We start from the raw sequence: 18,970 nt of genomic DNA on the forward strand, positions 1-18,970 counted from the left end.
TACATAAATATACATAATTATACATTTTACATATGGGTATATGTAACACTAGTATAAATATATAAATTATACACATAATTAATGAATCAAAATAACTAAAATATTATTGTAGCATGTTAGTTAAATAGATCTTCTGTTTCCTCATAATTTAAGGACAAAAGCCAAGTCTTAACAATTGATTTGCAGTCATGTAGTGAAAGAGGGTAGAAATTTAATTTTTTGTTTATTTTATTATATAGAAAGACTGAGAGATATGCTCGTTGTCGCCTTGCGAAGGTAGTACGGAATTTTGCTGTGGGGAGTACATTTGGTATACAGCGTTTGTTACTGCAAACCTCTGGGTTATAAGGGGTATGGACATGTTGTTTGGCTATTATATTAAAGACGAATAACTGTCTAACACTGAGGAGCTCACACTGTTTATATAAAAGTGTGGTTGAAAATCTGTAGGGTTTGAAAGTCATTACTTTTAGTAAAGATCTGTGGGCTCTTTCAAGCTGAATTAGATGTGACTTGCACGCTCCACCCCACACGCTCACGCAGTATCCAATAACCGATTTTACTAAGGCAAAGTAAACAGTGCGGAGTAGTTCAAATTCCGCGGCATAACGTAATTTTTTGAATGTCCAGATTAGTTTTCGCGTGCGTGCCGTTATAATCTCAATGTGAGGAAGCCAACTCAATTTATTATCTAATTCGATACCGAGGTATTTAATGGTATTGGATTTTGTTATATTAATGCAAGTACAATTGCGCTCAGAGACACATATGTGTATTTTAAGATTAATATCAGTCATATGGGAATTAATAGTTTGGAACTGAATATACGAAGTTTTAGAAATATTTAAAGTAAGTAAATTTTCCCTGAGCCATCTAGCCACCTTCTGCAGTCCGCTTTCGGCAATATTTTGTATCTCGGTCCAGGTGTCCCCATAAAAAACTATAGCCGTATCATCGGCATAGGTAAACAACCTGCAACTAGTTAGGGACATATTACATAGGTCGTTTATGTAAATAAGAAAAAGACTTGGACCAAGAATACTGCCTTGCGGAACTCCAAAAGTTACATTTGCGTCGGAACTAATATAATTATTAATCTTAACCCTTTGCACCCGACCACTAAGGAAATCTTTAAAAATAAGCAGGGCTGAGTCTCTTATTCCAATTCGCTCCAATTTGTCCACAAGTATAGGTATTGAGACGGTATCAAATGCCTTGGCAAGATCGAGGAAGACACCAAGGCACTTTTGTTTCCTGTCAAGTTTTTCTGTGACAAACTCAATCAAGCTACCCACAGCGTCTTCTGTTGACATACCCATTCTGAAACCAAATTGTGAGCTGGACAGAATATTGTACCGATTTAAAAACTGTATTAACCTCACGTTAAGCATCTTTTCTAGGATTTTTGATAGTGCTGTAAGCACAGAAATCGGTCTGTAGTTTGCAACACAATCCCGTGCCCCACCCTTGTGAACAGGAGTAATGAGAGACCTTTTAAAGACTTTTGGAAAGCAGCCTTCCCTAAAACATGTCTGAAACAAGATAGTAAGCGGCGATACAATGACATGTCTTACCATTTTTAGAAATCGAGCTGGTATAGAGTCCCAACCAGTGGCACAATCATTTTTTAAGCTTAAGATGAGAGATTCCACCTCAACCTCATCTGGTGGCATTAGTACGAAGGAGTTAGTCAAGCAATTAGATCTTGTACATATGTAGTTATACTTACACCCTGTAAGTTTTTCAGCTAGCTCTCTACCAACATTAGAAAAATAACTATTTATGTCCTCAACCGCATCCAATGCGTTACAATTCCTAATTAACTCATCGGCAGAAGATTTTTTACTTGAACTATCGGTGACATATTTTATTGCAGCCCAGGTTTCTTTATTTGATTTTGCACTTAAATATAAGTAAATATATATATATATATAAAGAAGTTTGACTTCAAAAAGCAACATGGCGTGTAACCGAAAAATGTGACGCGTAACGAAAAAATGTTATGTTACACTAAATTTTTTTCCAACCCCGATAAAGAAGTTTCATTTCAATAATAGTTCGCGGTTGCGGTAAATGGACGGTCGAGGCATCGGGTCTGTATTAATTGTAAAGAATATCACAACATAAGTGATTATAAAAACAGTATTTTTTAAAGTTTTAAAGAACATATTATTATCAACAATTATTTTTCTACATATATATATATAATGTGTAATGTATTGTTACGTAGGAACCTATAGATGACGCATGAAGAGTATTTGGTCACCCACCGCACAGGGATGTCTCTAGTGTGGGAGATACCTATATATTACCTAATAATTGTCCATTTTAAATAAATAAAACATTGATAATTCTTTGACCCAGCCCCAACTATATTCATATATTTATATATTTTATTTTATTAGTTGGCTGGCATTCTGGGGTGGCCACGGACCACGCGGCTCCGCTCTAGATTCTCGTTGAAGGCATCTACAAAGGTTTCTACCAAATATTTAAGTCATAAAGTAAGTTCTTTCTTTACTTTATGTTTAGTCCTAGTCGGATTAAATAAAGTTTGCTGTTGTATTACAAAATGGACAACTTCTTTCTCGCAAAGATTCTTTGGTTTCCTAGGCTGTTACTTGTATAATAAATTAAATGAAAAAATTAACATATACCCACTATCTAAATATAAATGTAAAAAAATGGTTACTACTTGGCTGAAGACGTTGAGTTATGATGAAACAGAAGATTTAATAACTGTTATTCTGTAACACACTCACTCCCCCACACACGCACACACACACTTAGAGAGAGAGACACACACACATACACACACACACACACAAACACACAAACACACACCAAATTTATTTTTACGACTCCGTTTAGCACTTAATACTTATTTTCTTCTATTGTATCTTATGACAATGACCTGATTGTACGTGTTCCGGTCCGGTGGTGGAGAGGCTGGTTATCTGTCACTCAGGTCTCCTGTTACAGAGACCAGTCGCTCACATACACTTCCTAATGTTATCATCTTAGTTTAATCATAAAAACCTTGTATGTATATGTGAGAGAAGAAAATGAAGATTATTATTATTATTATTTATCTCATATTTACAGCAATTGTTATTACTAACAAAGTTTTTAGAAAACTTTATGTAATTTATATATTTTTGTAAATATACTTGCTATTTTTTACATTAAATATTCTCTATAAGATTTGGTTAACAATTTTAATTATATATAATCAAACTAAGTTTAAATAAAAATCGTCAACATATAATTTTATTTTCCCACGACAAAATCTTTTACCAAGCCTAGTTCCCACGTAACTTATTTTTTCTTCACTTTAGTCTGTGGTTTTTTAGCGTTCTTCAACTGTTTGAAGACACCGATACACCGTCGTACCATGACACCGCGCCACCACGCTTGAATGCGGGTGGCCGCCAGACGGGAGCGTTCCTCACGAGCGAGCCTCGCCGACCGTTCCTGTTTGAAGCTCAGCCAAGCGCGCATTTCCCCTGCGTGCAAGTCGTACTGTAAGGTATAAATTATCTCTATAGAATGACATTTGCCATTACTAAACGAACTCCATAGATTAAGGAACATTTCAAAAGTTTTCAGTTTTCTTATAGTGCGCTAGAAATAGTCGGGTCTATTGTATTTCAAACTTTTGTTAAATGCTTAAAAAATCGTATGTTTTGTTATTTTTGAAGTTATACTTCTTTAGGCGCGTTATGAAAAATTGATGAGAGTGAAATTTTACGATTGCGCGCGCACCGTGACACAAAGTTGTCAGTGTGATTATAGCGTGCGCGAGCGAGATGGGAATAAGACAATCTACAAGTAAAAAGAAATAGAATATGCGTGAAGTTCGAAGATCGAAAATTTTGAATAACCATAATGATTAATGACATTTGTCATTTACCTTTTAAACAAATAAAGGAGTTTTAATTATTTTTTCAAAGAAATTTAGCAATGTTTTTTCACAAAGACCTACTTAGTTAAAAGTTTATGAAACATACCAAGTTATTAAATTGAATTATTAATATAATAAAATAATAAATAATAATAATAATTGTTATTAATATTAATTAATAATTGAATAATATACTAAATATTAAATATTATCAAATTGTTTACGTTAAATATTAATTAATTATATTTTAAAAAAATAAAGAAAGCCAAAGAACTTCTTACGCGCGTACATAAGTACACGCAACCATTTTTTTTCTATATAGTGTGTATTCTTTTGTTTCTTTTCGACTTTCATCCGGGTCGAAGATTCTCCGGCTATTCACCAATGGACTTTCTGTCTATGTGCGCATTTAACACTCGCTCATACGGTGAAGGAAAACATCGTGAGGTACCTACCGGTATATTTTAGACCCAAAACAGCCGACATTGTGTGTCAGGCACAGAAGGTTGATCATCTTGCCTTATTAGAAATGATTACGGTTACAGAAATCTGAGGCCCAGACCTAAAAGGTTGTAGCGCCATTGGTATAATAAAAGTAAAGCAGCATTGGAGTGACTCGTAATGGGAATTAACTTGGTCAAATAACAATAAGAAGCTTCTGGAAAGTTTGCGTTTCTCCTGGGGCTTCATCAATGATTCTGGCCAATTTTAAGGGAACCGTAGTACACTTGAACGGGCTGTCTCTCTTGACTCTTCTTATACCAGAAGCGTCCAACACCAACCAAGACAGGATATCGAAACGCTTTTTTTCAGGAACGAAACAAAAGAAACCTCACTGCCTGATATTTGAATTAGTACTTTGAAGGGGGTGTGCAAATAAGTAAAGGCCGATTTACATTATCTTAGTGTTTAGCAGAGTGCTTTAGGATAGTACTTTAGTTGAAAAATGTAAACGCTACTTGCTTTAGTACGGTTCTACTTGACTTTCAAGTTGAATCAAAATAGTATCGCTTTTTATTTTTGTTTCAAGTGATACCCCTCCCGCGCCCGCGCAACCCCCGAGATCTTACCTCGTTGTGTGTAAACACGTAATTTAGTCAAATCTTTAGGAGAGTGCACAAGTGCCGTGAAACGCGTGCGTGTTTTTTGATTTTTAAAGATGGCTAAATGGTCGGAAGATACAACTAACAAATTTGTGTCTGAATATGTTGTTCACGAATGTTTGTGGAACGTTAAAAACAATTTATACAAAAACAAACAGGCTAGGCATTCGGCATACACTGCCTAAAAAGAAGCTTTTTTATTTATTATTTATATTTAGTTTATTTATTTCGAATAAAATCTCGACTTCTATTTGTTCCATAACTACAGTTAGTATTTTGCGTAGAATAGAGCGTATTTGCCGACGTCGTTGCGCGTTCATTGTGGCGCTGTAATGATACTCTACTGGAAGAAATGTAAACGTTCACTCGGAACGCACTAAAGCACTAAAGAACTTGCCTTTCAACTTGTACTAAAATACTCTCCTAAACACTAAGATAATGTAAATCGGCCTTAAGTATAGAGTTGTTAGACTCACCAGCTCCTGCAATTCGGTACGTCGATCAACAGCTTCTTTGAACTTCTTGGATTTAAGTTTTAGTCTCTCATTTATGTCAACAATATCCTTTATATAACGACATTTCCAATACTCTAACGATTCTTGGCGCTCCTAAAAATACCATAATTCCTCATGGTTCCTTCCAACTCTCTCAACTGCCACTGTCAATGCCACAAAGTGTCATGGTTATATTTAAAAAAAATGTTTTTTTTTTTATAAAACCATGACGTTTTAACTTTATGCCAGTTTCAAGTTAAAGGTAGCGAAACAAATATAATTAAATACGAAGCTATCATTATTAAAAAAATACCATAATATAACAATATAACAAAAAAATAGATCAAGTAAAAAATCAATAAAGAAAAAAGGATCGCTATGCTTATCACGTTCTCCTATATAGTTTTTAGAAAAATATTTCTTTTTATAAGTAGTTTAACACTTATAATGTTCTATTGAGTTAGATTCTGTCTGGTTAGAGTAGAAAACATCAAAATTAATAATATTTAAGACGAATGTTTGAAATACTAATTAAATCGAATATCGTAGAAAATAACTACAAAAGGATTTCTGCGAATCTTACTATTTGTGACACCACAAAGCGCGGGAAAAATTGAAAAAATGGTGGTCCAATTTGCCTGCATGCATTAGCATTTTGCAAAAAAAAATTATACAACGACGCTATGATATTTAGTAAAGTAATAATATTATATAAGACTAAATATGCCAACAGGCGAATATCCAAATAGTTAAATGGCGGGAACTCTAGCTGTCATATGACATATTCAAATTACGGTTTATTTTTCTTATAAAAGGAATTTTAATGAGAGCTTATTACATATAATCTCTGCATTATATATGTAACAAAAAGTAGAACAAAAACCATATCCTATTTACATCGTAAGAAAATAAGTCATGTCCCGAACGTCAAATTTGAAAGTGCCGTGTCATGTTCCTAGAAATAGTTTTAATTATAGTTCAATTTACACACTTGATATTTGAATGTCTACCAAAAAACTGTTTTAGGAAGTTTGGCATACCAAGAGTTAAGATATATTCTTGTATTTTAGCAGTGATTGAAGAAAAAAAAACAGATTAATAAAACAGTTTGTTGAATTTTCTATTTTACAGATTTGAACTTTATTTTTAAATTTCAGTTTTATTTTACACTATTATCTAACGCATTGTAATGCATATGTACTTATAATGAATAAAGACATTTTTGTTTTTAACTATTATGTCTTGTGTTTCTCTCTTGCTGCGGTCAACACATCTGTCCATGGAGAGTAAGTCATGACTTATCGGCGTGAATTATGACACTGAGACCGGCGAAGTCCTTGAAACAAATATTATATTATTTTGCATAATATACACTCGCGAGCAAACAAATCGACTCAAGCGCTACCTCTGCATTCAAAGGTTGTTTTAAGTGAAGGTATACAATATTTTAATAAAAATTATATGTCATTTGAAAGCTTGAAACCTAAGCTTTAAAAAAAACATCAACACGAATAAATAAAACGACTTCCAACATGTAAATTTGCGAAATTAGGGCGTATGGGACAAATTACTCACTACGCTACCAGCCAGTTGCGCTACCCTCTACCCCTATAAAACCCCTGTTACCCTTCAACCTTTATCAGTTGCTTATCAACAGTTGACCGATACACATCTCCGCTACCTGCATTCATTGTTTTCAGGAAACCATGGATACCACACCTCAAGAAGCCGCTCAAGTTTTTGCCTTATTGCAACAAGGACTCAGTCAGCGAGTAGTCGCTTCCCAGCTTCACTTGAGTCAATCTGCTGTATCCCGAGTATACAGACGATAGACAAGAGACTGGAGCATTAACTCGGAGACCAACAACCAGCCGCCACTGTTGTACTTCTGAACGAGACGACTGTTTCAGTGTCTCATCCTCCCTGCGAAATCGGCACCTTACGGGTGTCGACGTGCAAAGCGAGCTGGGACGTGTTCGAGGTATAGCTGTCAGCGAGTGGATAGCAAGAAGACGTCTGAAGGAAGCCAACCTGACTCCAAAAAGACCTGCAACGGGCCCCAAATTGACTGCAGGCCACCGGCAAGCTCGGCTACAGTTTGCTCGAAAGCATCTTAACTGGAACATTGGGCAATGGCGGTCGATCCTGTTGACTGACGAGTGCAGGATGTGTCTGCATGGCTTTGACAGGAGAGGCCGGGTCTATAGGCGTCCGGGAGAGCGATTTTCCTAATGCTGATTCGCAGAAATCGTTGCCTATGGTGGCGGTTCTTGCATGATGTGGGCTGGTATCTCGTTGGAGGGTATAACCCAGCTCGTTTTCGGGCCTGGAGTAGGCCGAAGAGCAGGACTGACAGCTAATGGGTACATCACAAATATTCCCCTGGAATATGTTGTGCCCTACGCAGGATTTGTTGACAAAGACTTCATCCTAATGCATGACAATTCTCGATGCCACACAGCGCGCGTTACTCAGCAGTTTCTTCGAGAAGTCGATTTGCGCACAATGGACTGGCCTGCGCTCAGTCCAGACATAAATCCCGTCGAGTATTTATGGGATGAGCTCAAACAAAGGGTACGAGCAAGAAATCCAGCCAATTAGAGCCTTGAAGAATTGAAAGCAGCTTTGTTAGAGGAGTGGGAAGGTATTCCTCGAGACACCGTCAAAAAATGAATAAGGTCAATGAAGAACACAATAATAGGGCTGTAATAAGGGCTAGGGGGCAATACCAATTAGTGAACCAATAAATATTATACTCTTTAAGAAAAAAAAAACGTGTTTTATTTGTCAATTCTGAACACAACTCCTTTACCCAAAATCCCATTTTTCCCCCATTTAAGTTCAGACACCAATAATAAAAAAAAAGGAAAGATGGATATTAATAATGATGACATCTCATAAAAGCTGAAGTTTTAAGCTTTCAAATGACATATCATTTTTATTAAAATATTGTATACCTTCACTTAAAACAATCTTTGAATGCACAGGTAGCGCTTGAGTCGATTTGTTTGCTCGCGAGTGTAGTTCTCTTTGGACACAACATTAATAAATAAGCCCCTATTCGCTGGCCACCTGAGCTGAGAACAGAAACTGTTATTATAGGTAATGTAGGCTGTAACAAGTATCATTTAAGAAACAAAGACACGACATAGAACTGGAGCGCCGCATCACCACAGCTTGGAAGAAGTTTTGAAGCTTAAAAGAAATCCTCAAAGGTAAACTCCCACTTAAGCTAAAGAAAAAGGTGGTGAATTCCTGCTTGCTGCTATGCCTTACATATGGAGCACAAACTTGGATTTTCAAAAATAAAACGCCAAAATACGTTCGTGCCAGCATGCGATAGTAAGGAGCATTCTCGAAATTCAATTACGCGACAAACATAAAAGTGAATCTATTCGCAGAAAAACCAAAATTATTAATGCTGAGCAATATGCCCTAAAACTTAAATGGAGATGGGCAAGCCACGTGGCCCGTTGAACAGATGACACATGGTCAAAAGCAGTAACCGAATGGACTGGTCCAAAAGGAACAAAGGAAGACCAATAGAGCGATGAGCCGACGGGATTGAGAGGGTAGTCGGAAGAAATTGAATGACGATGGCACAAAATAAATAAGGGTGGAAAAAGTTAGTTCGGCCGCATCTTAGTTAACATTATATTTATATCTGTATTTTTATTAAATGTATGTCAATAAGATGTGGATGAATAAAGGCTTATTATTATTATTATATAATGTAGGCTGAAACCCCTAGTTGCGTTATTATTTCCTACCTGGGGGTGTGAACTTTTACGCTAATCGCAATGCATTAACCTTGAAAAAAATACAAGAATTTTCAAACCTAGCTCAATTAAGTAAATTATTTGATCTGGATTTGCTTGCCCTTGATTGATAGTTTAGGTTAAAATGTCTTTCAAAAATCTAGAAAAACTTGCATAATATAATAACATATATAAATAATTGTTTTTGATAAGTGAAACCTCTTTATCAGTGTTAGAAAAAAATTTACCGTCACATTTTTCGGTTACGCGTTATATTGTTCCGTTACGCGCATCTTTTTCTGTTTTTTTCGCATAATAACGAAACAATGATAGTAATAATTCTATTACAATTAATGCAATCTTGTAATAATCTTAGTAGAAATAAGGTAAAATGAAATAATTGTATTATTTGTATTCATTCATGTCTAAGATAATAAAAGCCTTTTGTTAAACTTTATCTAATTTAACTTTATTAAACCAAATTTCTGTAAAGTTGCATATAGTAGATCATTTTTCGAAAAATGAGGTCATAAAGAAGTTTCACTTACGTGTATACACTAGTACACGCACAATTGTTTTTATTTATGTATATACCTTTATCTGTAGTTCATAAATTTTTGACACTTGTTGATGGACCCGTTTTTCACAATCTGTTGAAGGCGGAATATTTATTTCTTCTCTGTGCTCTAAATCCACAGACTCCGCACGGGCTAACAGCCATTTGTCAACATAATTTAATCGCATAGCCGTATTCATCATAGTGTCCTGAAAAAGGTTTTATATATTATAATAATTGAGATGGACATCAGGAAGAGCAGCGGACTTGATCGTGTCGTATAGGTCGGTTATCGAAAGCTGGCGCGTTAACAGTACTCACACTAATGCAATTTCACTATACAGTATGTTTAAAAATATAACTTTTTTGCCAAGCTATATATTTTAGTCTACTCTGGTTTTAGTAAGGTTGGGTGGGTTGTAAATAAATAAAAATGTGTCAAATACATATAAATATTATGTGCATACGAGGGTGGATCCAAAAGTTCTAAGCCCGACCAAGAACGTATAAGAGTAGTTTGTGTAAATAATTTTTCATTTTTCGACATAAGCTCCATCTAGCTCAACACACTTCACTTTTACTTCACTAACTATTCTTTCAATACTCCTCTTAGAAAGCCCAGTCGCATCTGATGTCAAATTAAATATAACATTTCTTCATTAAACTGTTTTTATTAACATGCTTAAAATAATTAAAAACATTAACTGTCTCTTTTATACTCATAAGCTTGACCGAGCGCGAGAGAGACGGACAGTCTTTTCATGATGTATTTGTGATTGTATTTCAGTTTGACATCACGTCTCGCGCTTATTCACAGACACTACACAAGCACAAAGTGTAAATGTGTTGAAGCCGCCAGCTTTAGATAACATACCTATAGTTTCGAACCCCTAATGAAACCAATGGATAGAGTCCAGTAAATGAATTATACCAGCATGCCTTTCCCAAGAGAAAAGACACTGTCAGATACGGAAGACCCAAACCCGTCCAGTCACTTTCCAAGCGGTTTGATCCGTTGCGTTGCATTGCGTAGAGATGTAGGGTCTCTTCATCTTCTACCGCATTTACCATAGAGTTCAGAAGATTTGTTCGGATTAATACCGAGATTCATTATCGGACGTCGAGGCAGAAAACGAAATTCCTCTCGTTCATAAGGCACATGTCAGAAGTAAAACTTCTTTAGCAAACTAATTTTTAAGTCTTGTTCATATTTATACAAATCTAAAACTTTAGATTTCCGAGACTTAGAGGAAGGGAAAAAGGAAGATATGTCAGGAATTCAATTAATTTAATTGTCATTAATATGTTAAAAGTGTCGAAAATTAATATTAATTATAATTTTTTTATTTATTTCTGCGATAATAAAAACACGTGGCATTTTAATTTACAATTCGACATTTGAGATTTCAATTATATTTTGCATAAAATATAAAAATTATATAATTAATAATAATATTATTAATTGGTCATGGTAATTCGCCCTTCTCACTCTCTCTCAATCGCACTGTCCCTTTTCTTCGACGAAAACGCTGCACATCTTCGTGACGTTTTCGTAAAAATGTACCCTCATGCGCCTAAAGAAGTTTCACTTCAAAAAACCCATGTACACTCGAACAAAGCTATGGGCAAGTTTTCTATTAAATGTAAAAAAACGGAGGTAGACAAAAGTTTATTTAATTTGGAAGTACCTTTATGATATCCTTAAGCAGAGCAGTATTGAGGTCACAATGGCGTAGTTTTGCTTCAGATTCCTGTCGTCTCTTTTTTAATTGTGTTGTTATTGCTTCTAGGGAACTGTAAAAAAAATCACCAATAGAACAGGAGGCAAACGGGCAGGAGCAGCGTTGCCAGATTTTTTTATTGCCAAGGCGGGATTTTGGAACATTTTGAGTTAAAAAAGCGGGAATCTCTCGTCGAAGGCGGGACATAGTAACTAAAGGTGATATTTTAAATCAGATTTATCCTATCGTTAAATACTTGTCTTCTTAATAAAAAAAAATAAAATAAACAACACTTAACCAAAAAAAGTATTCATTATTTCAAACAATAGTCAGAACTCTGAGGAAGGAGTATATGATAGACCTGGTACCTATCTCTTTTTGGTAGCTGTTAAAAGAGCTGGAGCCATTTCTGAGCATGGCAGTGGTGTCTTGAGTGACAGTTGAGTTAGCCCCAAAAAGCGGGACAAAGTCTGTCTCGCGCGGGGAATTTCATTTTCATTAAAAAATCGGGACGTCCCGCCAAAATCGGAACGTATGGCAACGCTGGGCAGGAGGCTCATCTGATGTTAAGTGGTACCGCCCATGAACACTCTCAATGGCAGGATGTTCGCAAGTGCTTTAGGGTGCGTTCAAGTATTACGTCACGCAACTTTTCAACGAGATTCTTGACAACCCCCCACATGTAACGCGCCGTAACGTTTTGCTGTACCCATTAGTAAAACGTTTCGTGACCATCCAGTTACTCTTTATCCCTAAAAGTTTTGTGGTGTAAAGTATGTCATGTGGAACATGGTTTAATGGTTGTAGCTCCTTACAAACGTTGTGTAAAAAAAAAAACATGGCGATTAAAAAGAGTGGCGGAGAGTTTATTGCCAGTTCTTCTCTTCCGTTCTACTTGATTTGAGAACTGGCACTAAATGTAAAATTAGATGCATTAATATGTATTTCTTTACTGACAAGTCATAAGTGTACAATGTGTTACCTACATGATTAAATGTTTTTTTTTTTTTGGAAAGTCGAAAGGCGTAATTCAATCCCCAGCATCGTAACATTTTACAAGAGGAAACACTGCTCAACTCACTGTTATGAGAATAAATGTCTTTAAATCTAACATCAGGTGAGCCTCCAGCGCGCTTGCTCTCTGTTCTACAAAAATCCTAATTCTGTGTGGTTTTTTTTTTTTTTTTTTTTTAATATAACGGGGGGCAAACGGGCAGGAGGCTCACCTGATGTTAAGTGATACCGCCGCCCATGGACACTCTCAATGGTTTGTATAGCAGTCTTAGGACTACTAGGATACTAGCTTAGTAACGCGACAAATGCATAAAAAAAGATAGAATAAATTAAAATTTTACATAGAGGTACATACGATTTTAATTCTTCGTGGCGTCTGCGCAGTTGCGTTTGATGTAAAGATGTTCTCTGCAATAGCGTAATGGCGTTTCGTAGTACGGACCAGTCTTCATCACTTATCAGCTCTAAAAGGGTTTGTCTGAAGACATCCTTCAAGAGGTATCTTAAACATTAAATATGTAACTAATTTCCGCAATTAGTACTTAAAAAAATAGATAATAAAAAATTGTTTATTATATTTCGAGGGTTTTACAGAGTGTTAAGTGAGAGACTGTATCTAAATCTAAGTTGGCCTAGCGGCTACAGCGTGCGCCTCTCATGACCGAGGTCGTAGGTTCGATCCCCAACCAATGTACGTTCTTTCCATGTGCACATTTAATATTCGCTCGAACGATAAAGGAAACATTGTAAAGAAACCCAAAAAGTCGACGACCTGTGTCAGGCACAGGAGGCTGATCACCTACTTGCTAGATTGACAAGTGATCATGAAAAAGATACAGAAATCTGAGGCCCATACCTAAAAAGGTTGTAGCGCCAATGATTTTTTAAAATAGAGTTTACTAAAGTTTCTGTTCTAATTACAGACAAAGTCATATCGGCTTGTAATAAAATAATAAATATATTAAATCATATACTTTATCAGATTTTTTGTTACCTGACTGCTAGCTGACTTCAAATAAATAAAATCATCTCAACCAGAATACTGGAATGACATTATAACGCCATCTCGCGTATTTTAACTTACCGCTCCCGAGTTAGTTTGTTTTGTTGGTGACTCTGCTTTTTGCTACAGGTGGCGTAGTAGAGCTCATTGTACTTTGCACAGCTATCTGAACGTAGTTATAGGAAATATTACTAGATGGCGTTGTTCCATAAATATAGTTTATTTATTAGTTATAAATTAAGAATTATTATTACTAGACCGTAACACTAAACGGAAATAATATATTCTGTACTATTTCAATCAAGATCATAATAAATATTAATCTGATCTTGTTAAATTTAATTATACAAGCTTCATTTTAAAGTTAACTACAATGACATTTATTTGTATGCCGTTAGATGGAGCCACAAACACGAAAGTTTATTAACTTTTTTACATTTAATTACGACGCTTGAAAGGCAAAAATATCTAAGCGACAAAAATACCTTAAATGAGTTTTATATACCATTTTTCTGCGTCGTTTGGTCTACTCGACGTGCGTTTACGACGCATTTCATGTCGCTTAGATATTGAGGAATTTACACAAAATCACCAATTATGTGCTTACTAACCGACGAATAAAAGGGGTTTTTAGAAAATTCTACACTTAGGAAAAATTAAGAATTGGCAATATCAACTTAGTACTTATATTTTTCATGTCTTAAATTTTTTATTTGTTTGGACTTCATTATTTTTACTTGTTTGAACATTTCTCTTCGAAAATACTTAGTAGATCGTACCCGTAAAAAATATTATGAATTGTACCTACAGTTATATTATTTACTTGATGCCATTATTTTGTGAAATTGTGACTTACCAATAAGATTTTACCTGTACTGAAATGGAATATTATTGGTGCTTAGATGTTTTTACTACTTTAACACAATATAACTTTTTGAACTCTAGATATTTTTACTTGATAACTTTTTTATCAATTATGTCGGTTAGATATTTTTACAAAACATATTAAATCTTAACAATGGCGCTTAGGTATTTTTTCCTGTATACAAATTTGTAAGGATGTTTTGTTTGCCAAAGGTTTACTTTATGTTATATTAATGCAGAGCACAAGAGCTACTTTTTTTGTTATTGTTTTAGAAGACTGGTTTTGACACTAATATTGATCTAATTTTATGCATTAAAGTTCCGAACTATACAAATTAATAAGTGTTCTATAATAATAATATTGTTTTGATTTTATAGATTTATTTTAAATAAAGAATTTTATTCAACAAAACTTTGTTTAATTTCATGTATGTTATATGCGTTATTAACTATTTATTACTTTTAATAAAATATTGTCGGTTAAGAAGGATGATTCGCATTCATTTTATCTATTAAGATACATTTTATGTAGTTGATACTAAATGTACAATAACATTTATACAACTTCCCTTTAACTTTTTTATAAACTATTACATCATTTAGTTAAATATTTCTAAAGCCTTTTGAATTTATCTATTTCTACCTGTTGCCGCATAAATTTTAATGATAGCTTATATAATTTTACATAGGTATTGCTGCTAATATTTCGGAAAAAAATTATATAATTTCACTTGTTATTACAAAACTTTCATTGTTAGCTTAGATAATTTTACCTGTTTTAAAGGGGTAAATTTTTATCTAAGCTACATAAAGTGCCTTTTATACAAGAGCTATATGGCTTATTTTAATATTATCTAAAAAAGCTATAAAAAAATATATACGTATGTTAAAAGTATCGAAATCCGAACATTAGGTAAATTTTTATGATTTTTTTTCTAAAAATTTGAACTTTAAATCACACTCCTGTAAAGTTTTCTCAATGTCGCTTAGATATGTTTGCCTTTCAAGCGTCGATTTATATTATTATATATACATATATATTTTTTTTTTATGACACTTATAAACAGAATAAGATCTATAATACCCAATATTTTTTTTGTGAAACTTATGTTTACTTTAATTGTCACACATATTAGATGTAAGATTTTGTAAATTAATTAGTAGATTTAGTACTGTGTGTGATGTCGTAAGCTTAATAACAAAATAAATAAATAAATGATGAGAAAAAGTATAAGGTCTTAGGTTCGTTGTCCAAACAATAATTATATCAAATGGAAGCAAGTCAAAGAATTAATACTTTAAATCTCTTACCTACAAGTTGTATTTGTAAATTAGCCGTCTCTAAGTTGATAACAAATAGAATGACGTCAATCTTTGCAATTCTGAAAGTAGGAGCACAAAATATTAGAAACATCGTTTTTTTTTTTAATAAGGATATTGGGGAGCTAATAACGCTTAATGGACACCCATTAGTGGGAGCGTTCAAGTATTACGTCACGATTGATTGATCGACTATTGACACCCCCCCCCCATGTAACGCACCGTAACGTTTTTCTGTACCCAAGTATAGTAAAACGTTTCGTGACCACCTAGTGACTATACCTAAAAGTTACCATTATGTGGTGTAAAGTACTAAAAGTCGAAAATAATATTAACAATAACGCGTAATTCAATCCCTGCCCCGCATAGTAACTTTATACAAAAGGACCCCCCCCCCCAAAACTCGTTACGTAATACTTGAACGCTCCCTTATGAGCGAGGAGTTTGCTCTCTATCTAAACAATCGACCCTGGTAAAACCATCGGGAGCCTCTTCCATAATTACTAGTTAGTTAGAAAATGCCGAGTGTAGTGTGTGGAACACTTAGACTGGTCAAAGAGGCTTGAATGTGCTGTGATCTCTGAGATTGTAGATTTGACCCCAGCTGTACCTACCCAAACTTTCAGTCCGTGTAATTACCACTCGCTAGTACAGCGAAAGAAAGTTTTGTGAGGAATCTGTTCCTTAGAATTTAGGCCCAAATATCGACTTGTTTCAGTCACAGTAGGCTGATCACTTGTTTACTAGAAAGAAACAGATCTTAATATATATAAATTACGTGTCACGTTATTTGTCCGCGATGGACTCCTAAACTACCGAACCGATATCAATCAAATTTTTACACCGTGTGTAGTTTGATCCAACTTAAAAGATAGGATAGCTTACATCTGAATTTATACCCGCAATATTATTTTATTGCAAAATATTCGTTTATTTTTTGATAGTCAGAATTCTAACAGTCGGCGCTGTGTTGAAAGTACCAACGTTTCATATAAGCTACAATTTAATGGCATAACCACCAAAAAAGCATGGTGGATTGGTGTTCTCCTGCCGTTTCTCTTAAATAGTTTACTACTATGTAATACAACAAAAATCTTAGCCACAACAACGCTTGGCCGAGTCTACTAGTAGGTATATATATATATATATCTTAACCTAAGAGGTTGTTAAAGACAATTTGAAACGTAGCCCCATTCAATCTATTTGCAAATACAGCGAGATTTTTCTATGTATATTATGTGTTATTAAATAATAATAATAAAAACATTATTACATACTAAATTTTTGAAGTGAAACTTCTTTATCGGGGTTGGAAAAAAATTAGTGTAACATTTTTTCGTTACGCCGTACGCGTCACGTTTTTCGGTTACGCGTCACATGTTTCGGTTACGCGTCACATTTGACCGTTACGCGCGTCTTTTTCTCGTCCCTACCACGGTTGATTCGAAGAGATTCTAAACCATTAATAACAAAAATTTATAATAACTATAACAATGATACTAAAAATTATATTACAATTTATGAAATTCTGTAATAATCTTAGTGGTAATAAGGTAAAACGAAATAATTGTATTATTTGTATTCAAGTCTGTGATATTAAAAGCCTTTTGTTAAACTTTATCTAATTTAACTTTATTTAACCAATTTCTGTAAAGTTAGTTGCATATAGATAATTTTTCGAAAAATAAGGTCATAAAGAAGTTTCACTTGTAACGTGTGTACACTAGTACACGCACATTTTTTTTTACATGACTTCTATTAATTCATTGTTGTTTCTATGTATTCTTTTATCTTGTTTTTTTGGGTTGTGTAACTGTTCAAAACATTTAATTGCAGTATTTTTTTATGTTGCAGGAGGCAGGAGCTATTGTACTTTTTACTGTAATATACAATTAATGAATAAGCGTAATGTATTATTGTATTGATATACTTTCTCTTTTCTAATTCAGAAATAAATATCCTAAGCTGTAAAAAGGTTGCAACACAAATCTTAATGAGAAAACTTACTTTTGCTCCTCCATTTTCTAATTAAACTTATCACACACAGATATAAGAATTAAATGTGAACCAGAAAGCTTTACAGTTAAAAATCAACGCTTGATTGGTCTGCTCGCTATTGAACAAGCAACGCAATGTTTTTTAACAGCACTTTTTGAAGATAAATTAATATCTATAAACTGCGTTTCAAACGATGTTCCTGGATGTATAACGTTTGAACTCTAAGCTGACTGATTTACATATATTATTTCAAATAATATCATTGAATCACTAGTTTTAACGCCGATGTCTTACGACAACTGTTTTATCGCTTAACAACGGTTTGATTGGTCGATAAATCGCAAATAGCGGAGTTTATTGATGTTTTATATTACACGCTTTATATTAGCTTTACCTGTTTGTATGTATGTATGTATGTAACCGACTCCTTCGGACTCGATTTTGACCCACTTTAAACGGACAGATTTTATTCAAATTTTGTGCACCTGTCAAAGATCGATGACAATGCAATAATCCGAAAAAAAATAAAAAAAATTTAACTAAAAAATAAATAATAGTTTAACTAACTAACTAACGTTTTTTTAAACTATTATTTATTTTACTAATAATTTTGATTCCTATTTGTTAATAATATATTTAATTTTAATTGTGTATTATATACAGGATGGCTACTTGTGTATTATATACTAGGGGATAGAGGAGGTCATCAGCTGCAAAAAAATGTTCTACGGGAGGTCCCTAAGCTCAACCCCTGCAGAGTTCTAATTTATTTTGCGTTTTTATAAGAAAATTTCCTTTTTATACTAATTCTTATTAAAATTTGTAAAAATCTACATCCTGTATCTTTTTCATAATATCCACTAGATTGACTGATGAGTCCTTGCGTTAAACATGCTATTTATAATTGTTTATTGAGTGTATTGAAGATCATACTAACTATATCAGTATTTACAACATTTTTAACCTAAATAGTAATAATAATAATTAAAAATTGATAAATAGAAAAATAGAACTTTTAATGTTGGCATTTTCTCGCTGTATTACGATACTTATTCGAGGAAAGCACCAGCTCTGGGGTCACCGATACTTTCTACCAGACGCCAACTTAAATCTTGAACCCACAAGCACAAGGCACAAGAGTCTACTCCAAAATCGAAGTTGGAGGAACGACACTCATATTTGAGCTGCTTTTTATTTTTTGGTCTATTCCGGCCGAGCTACTCATGCAAGAACAG

General features: G+C 34.1%; 1 protein-coding gene across 1 annotated transcript; it reads right to left on the bottom strand.

Moving 5' to 3' along the window:
- Positions 1-3,254: 3,254 nt before the first annotated feature.
- Positions 3,255-17,798, bottom strand: LOC125061954 (dynein regulatory complex protein 9-like). The gene is made up of 8 exons (XM_047667595.1): positions 17,745-17,798; positions 15,729-15,799; positions 13,635-13,719; positions 12,906-13,052; positions 11,504-11,609; positions 9,854-10,024; positions 5,484-5,615; positions 3,255-3,522 (listed from the first exon to the last, which is right to left on the bottom strand). Exons 1-8 carry the CDS (start codon positions 17,756-17,758, stop codon positions 3,319-3,321), a joined length of 930 nt encoding a protein of 309 aa, XP_047523551.1. The 5' UTR covers positions 17,759-17,798; the 3' UTR covers positions 3,255-3,318.
- Positions 17,799-18,970: the final 1,172 nt, after the last annotated feature.

This window comes from Pieris napi, chromosome 24, assembly GCF_905475465.1.
Source record: "Pieris napi chromosome 24, ilPieNapi1.2, whole genome shotgun sequence".
NCBI lineage: Eukaryota > Metazoa > Arthropoda > Insecta > Lepidoptera > Pieridae > Pieris > Pieris napi.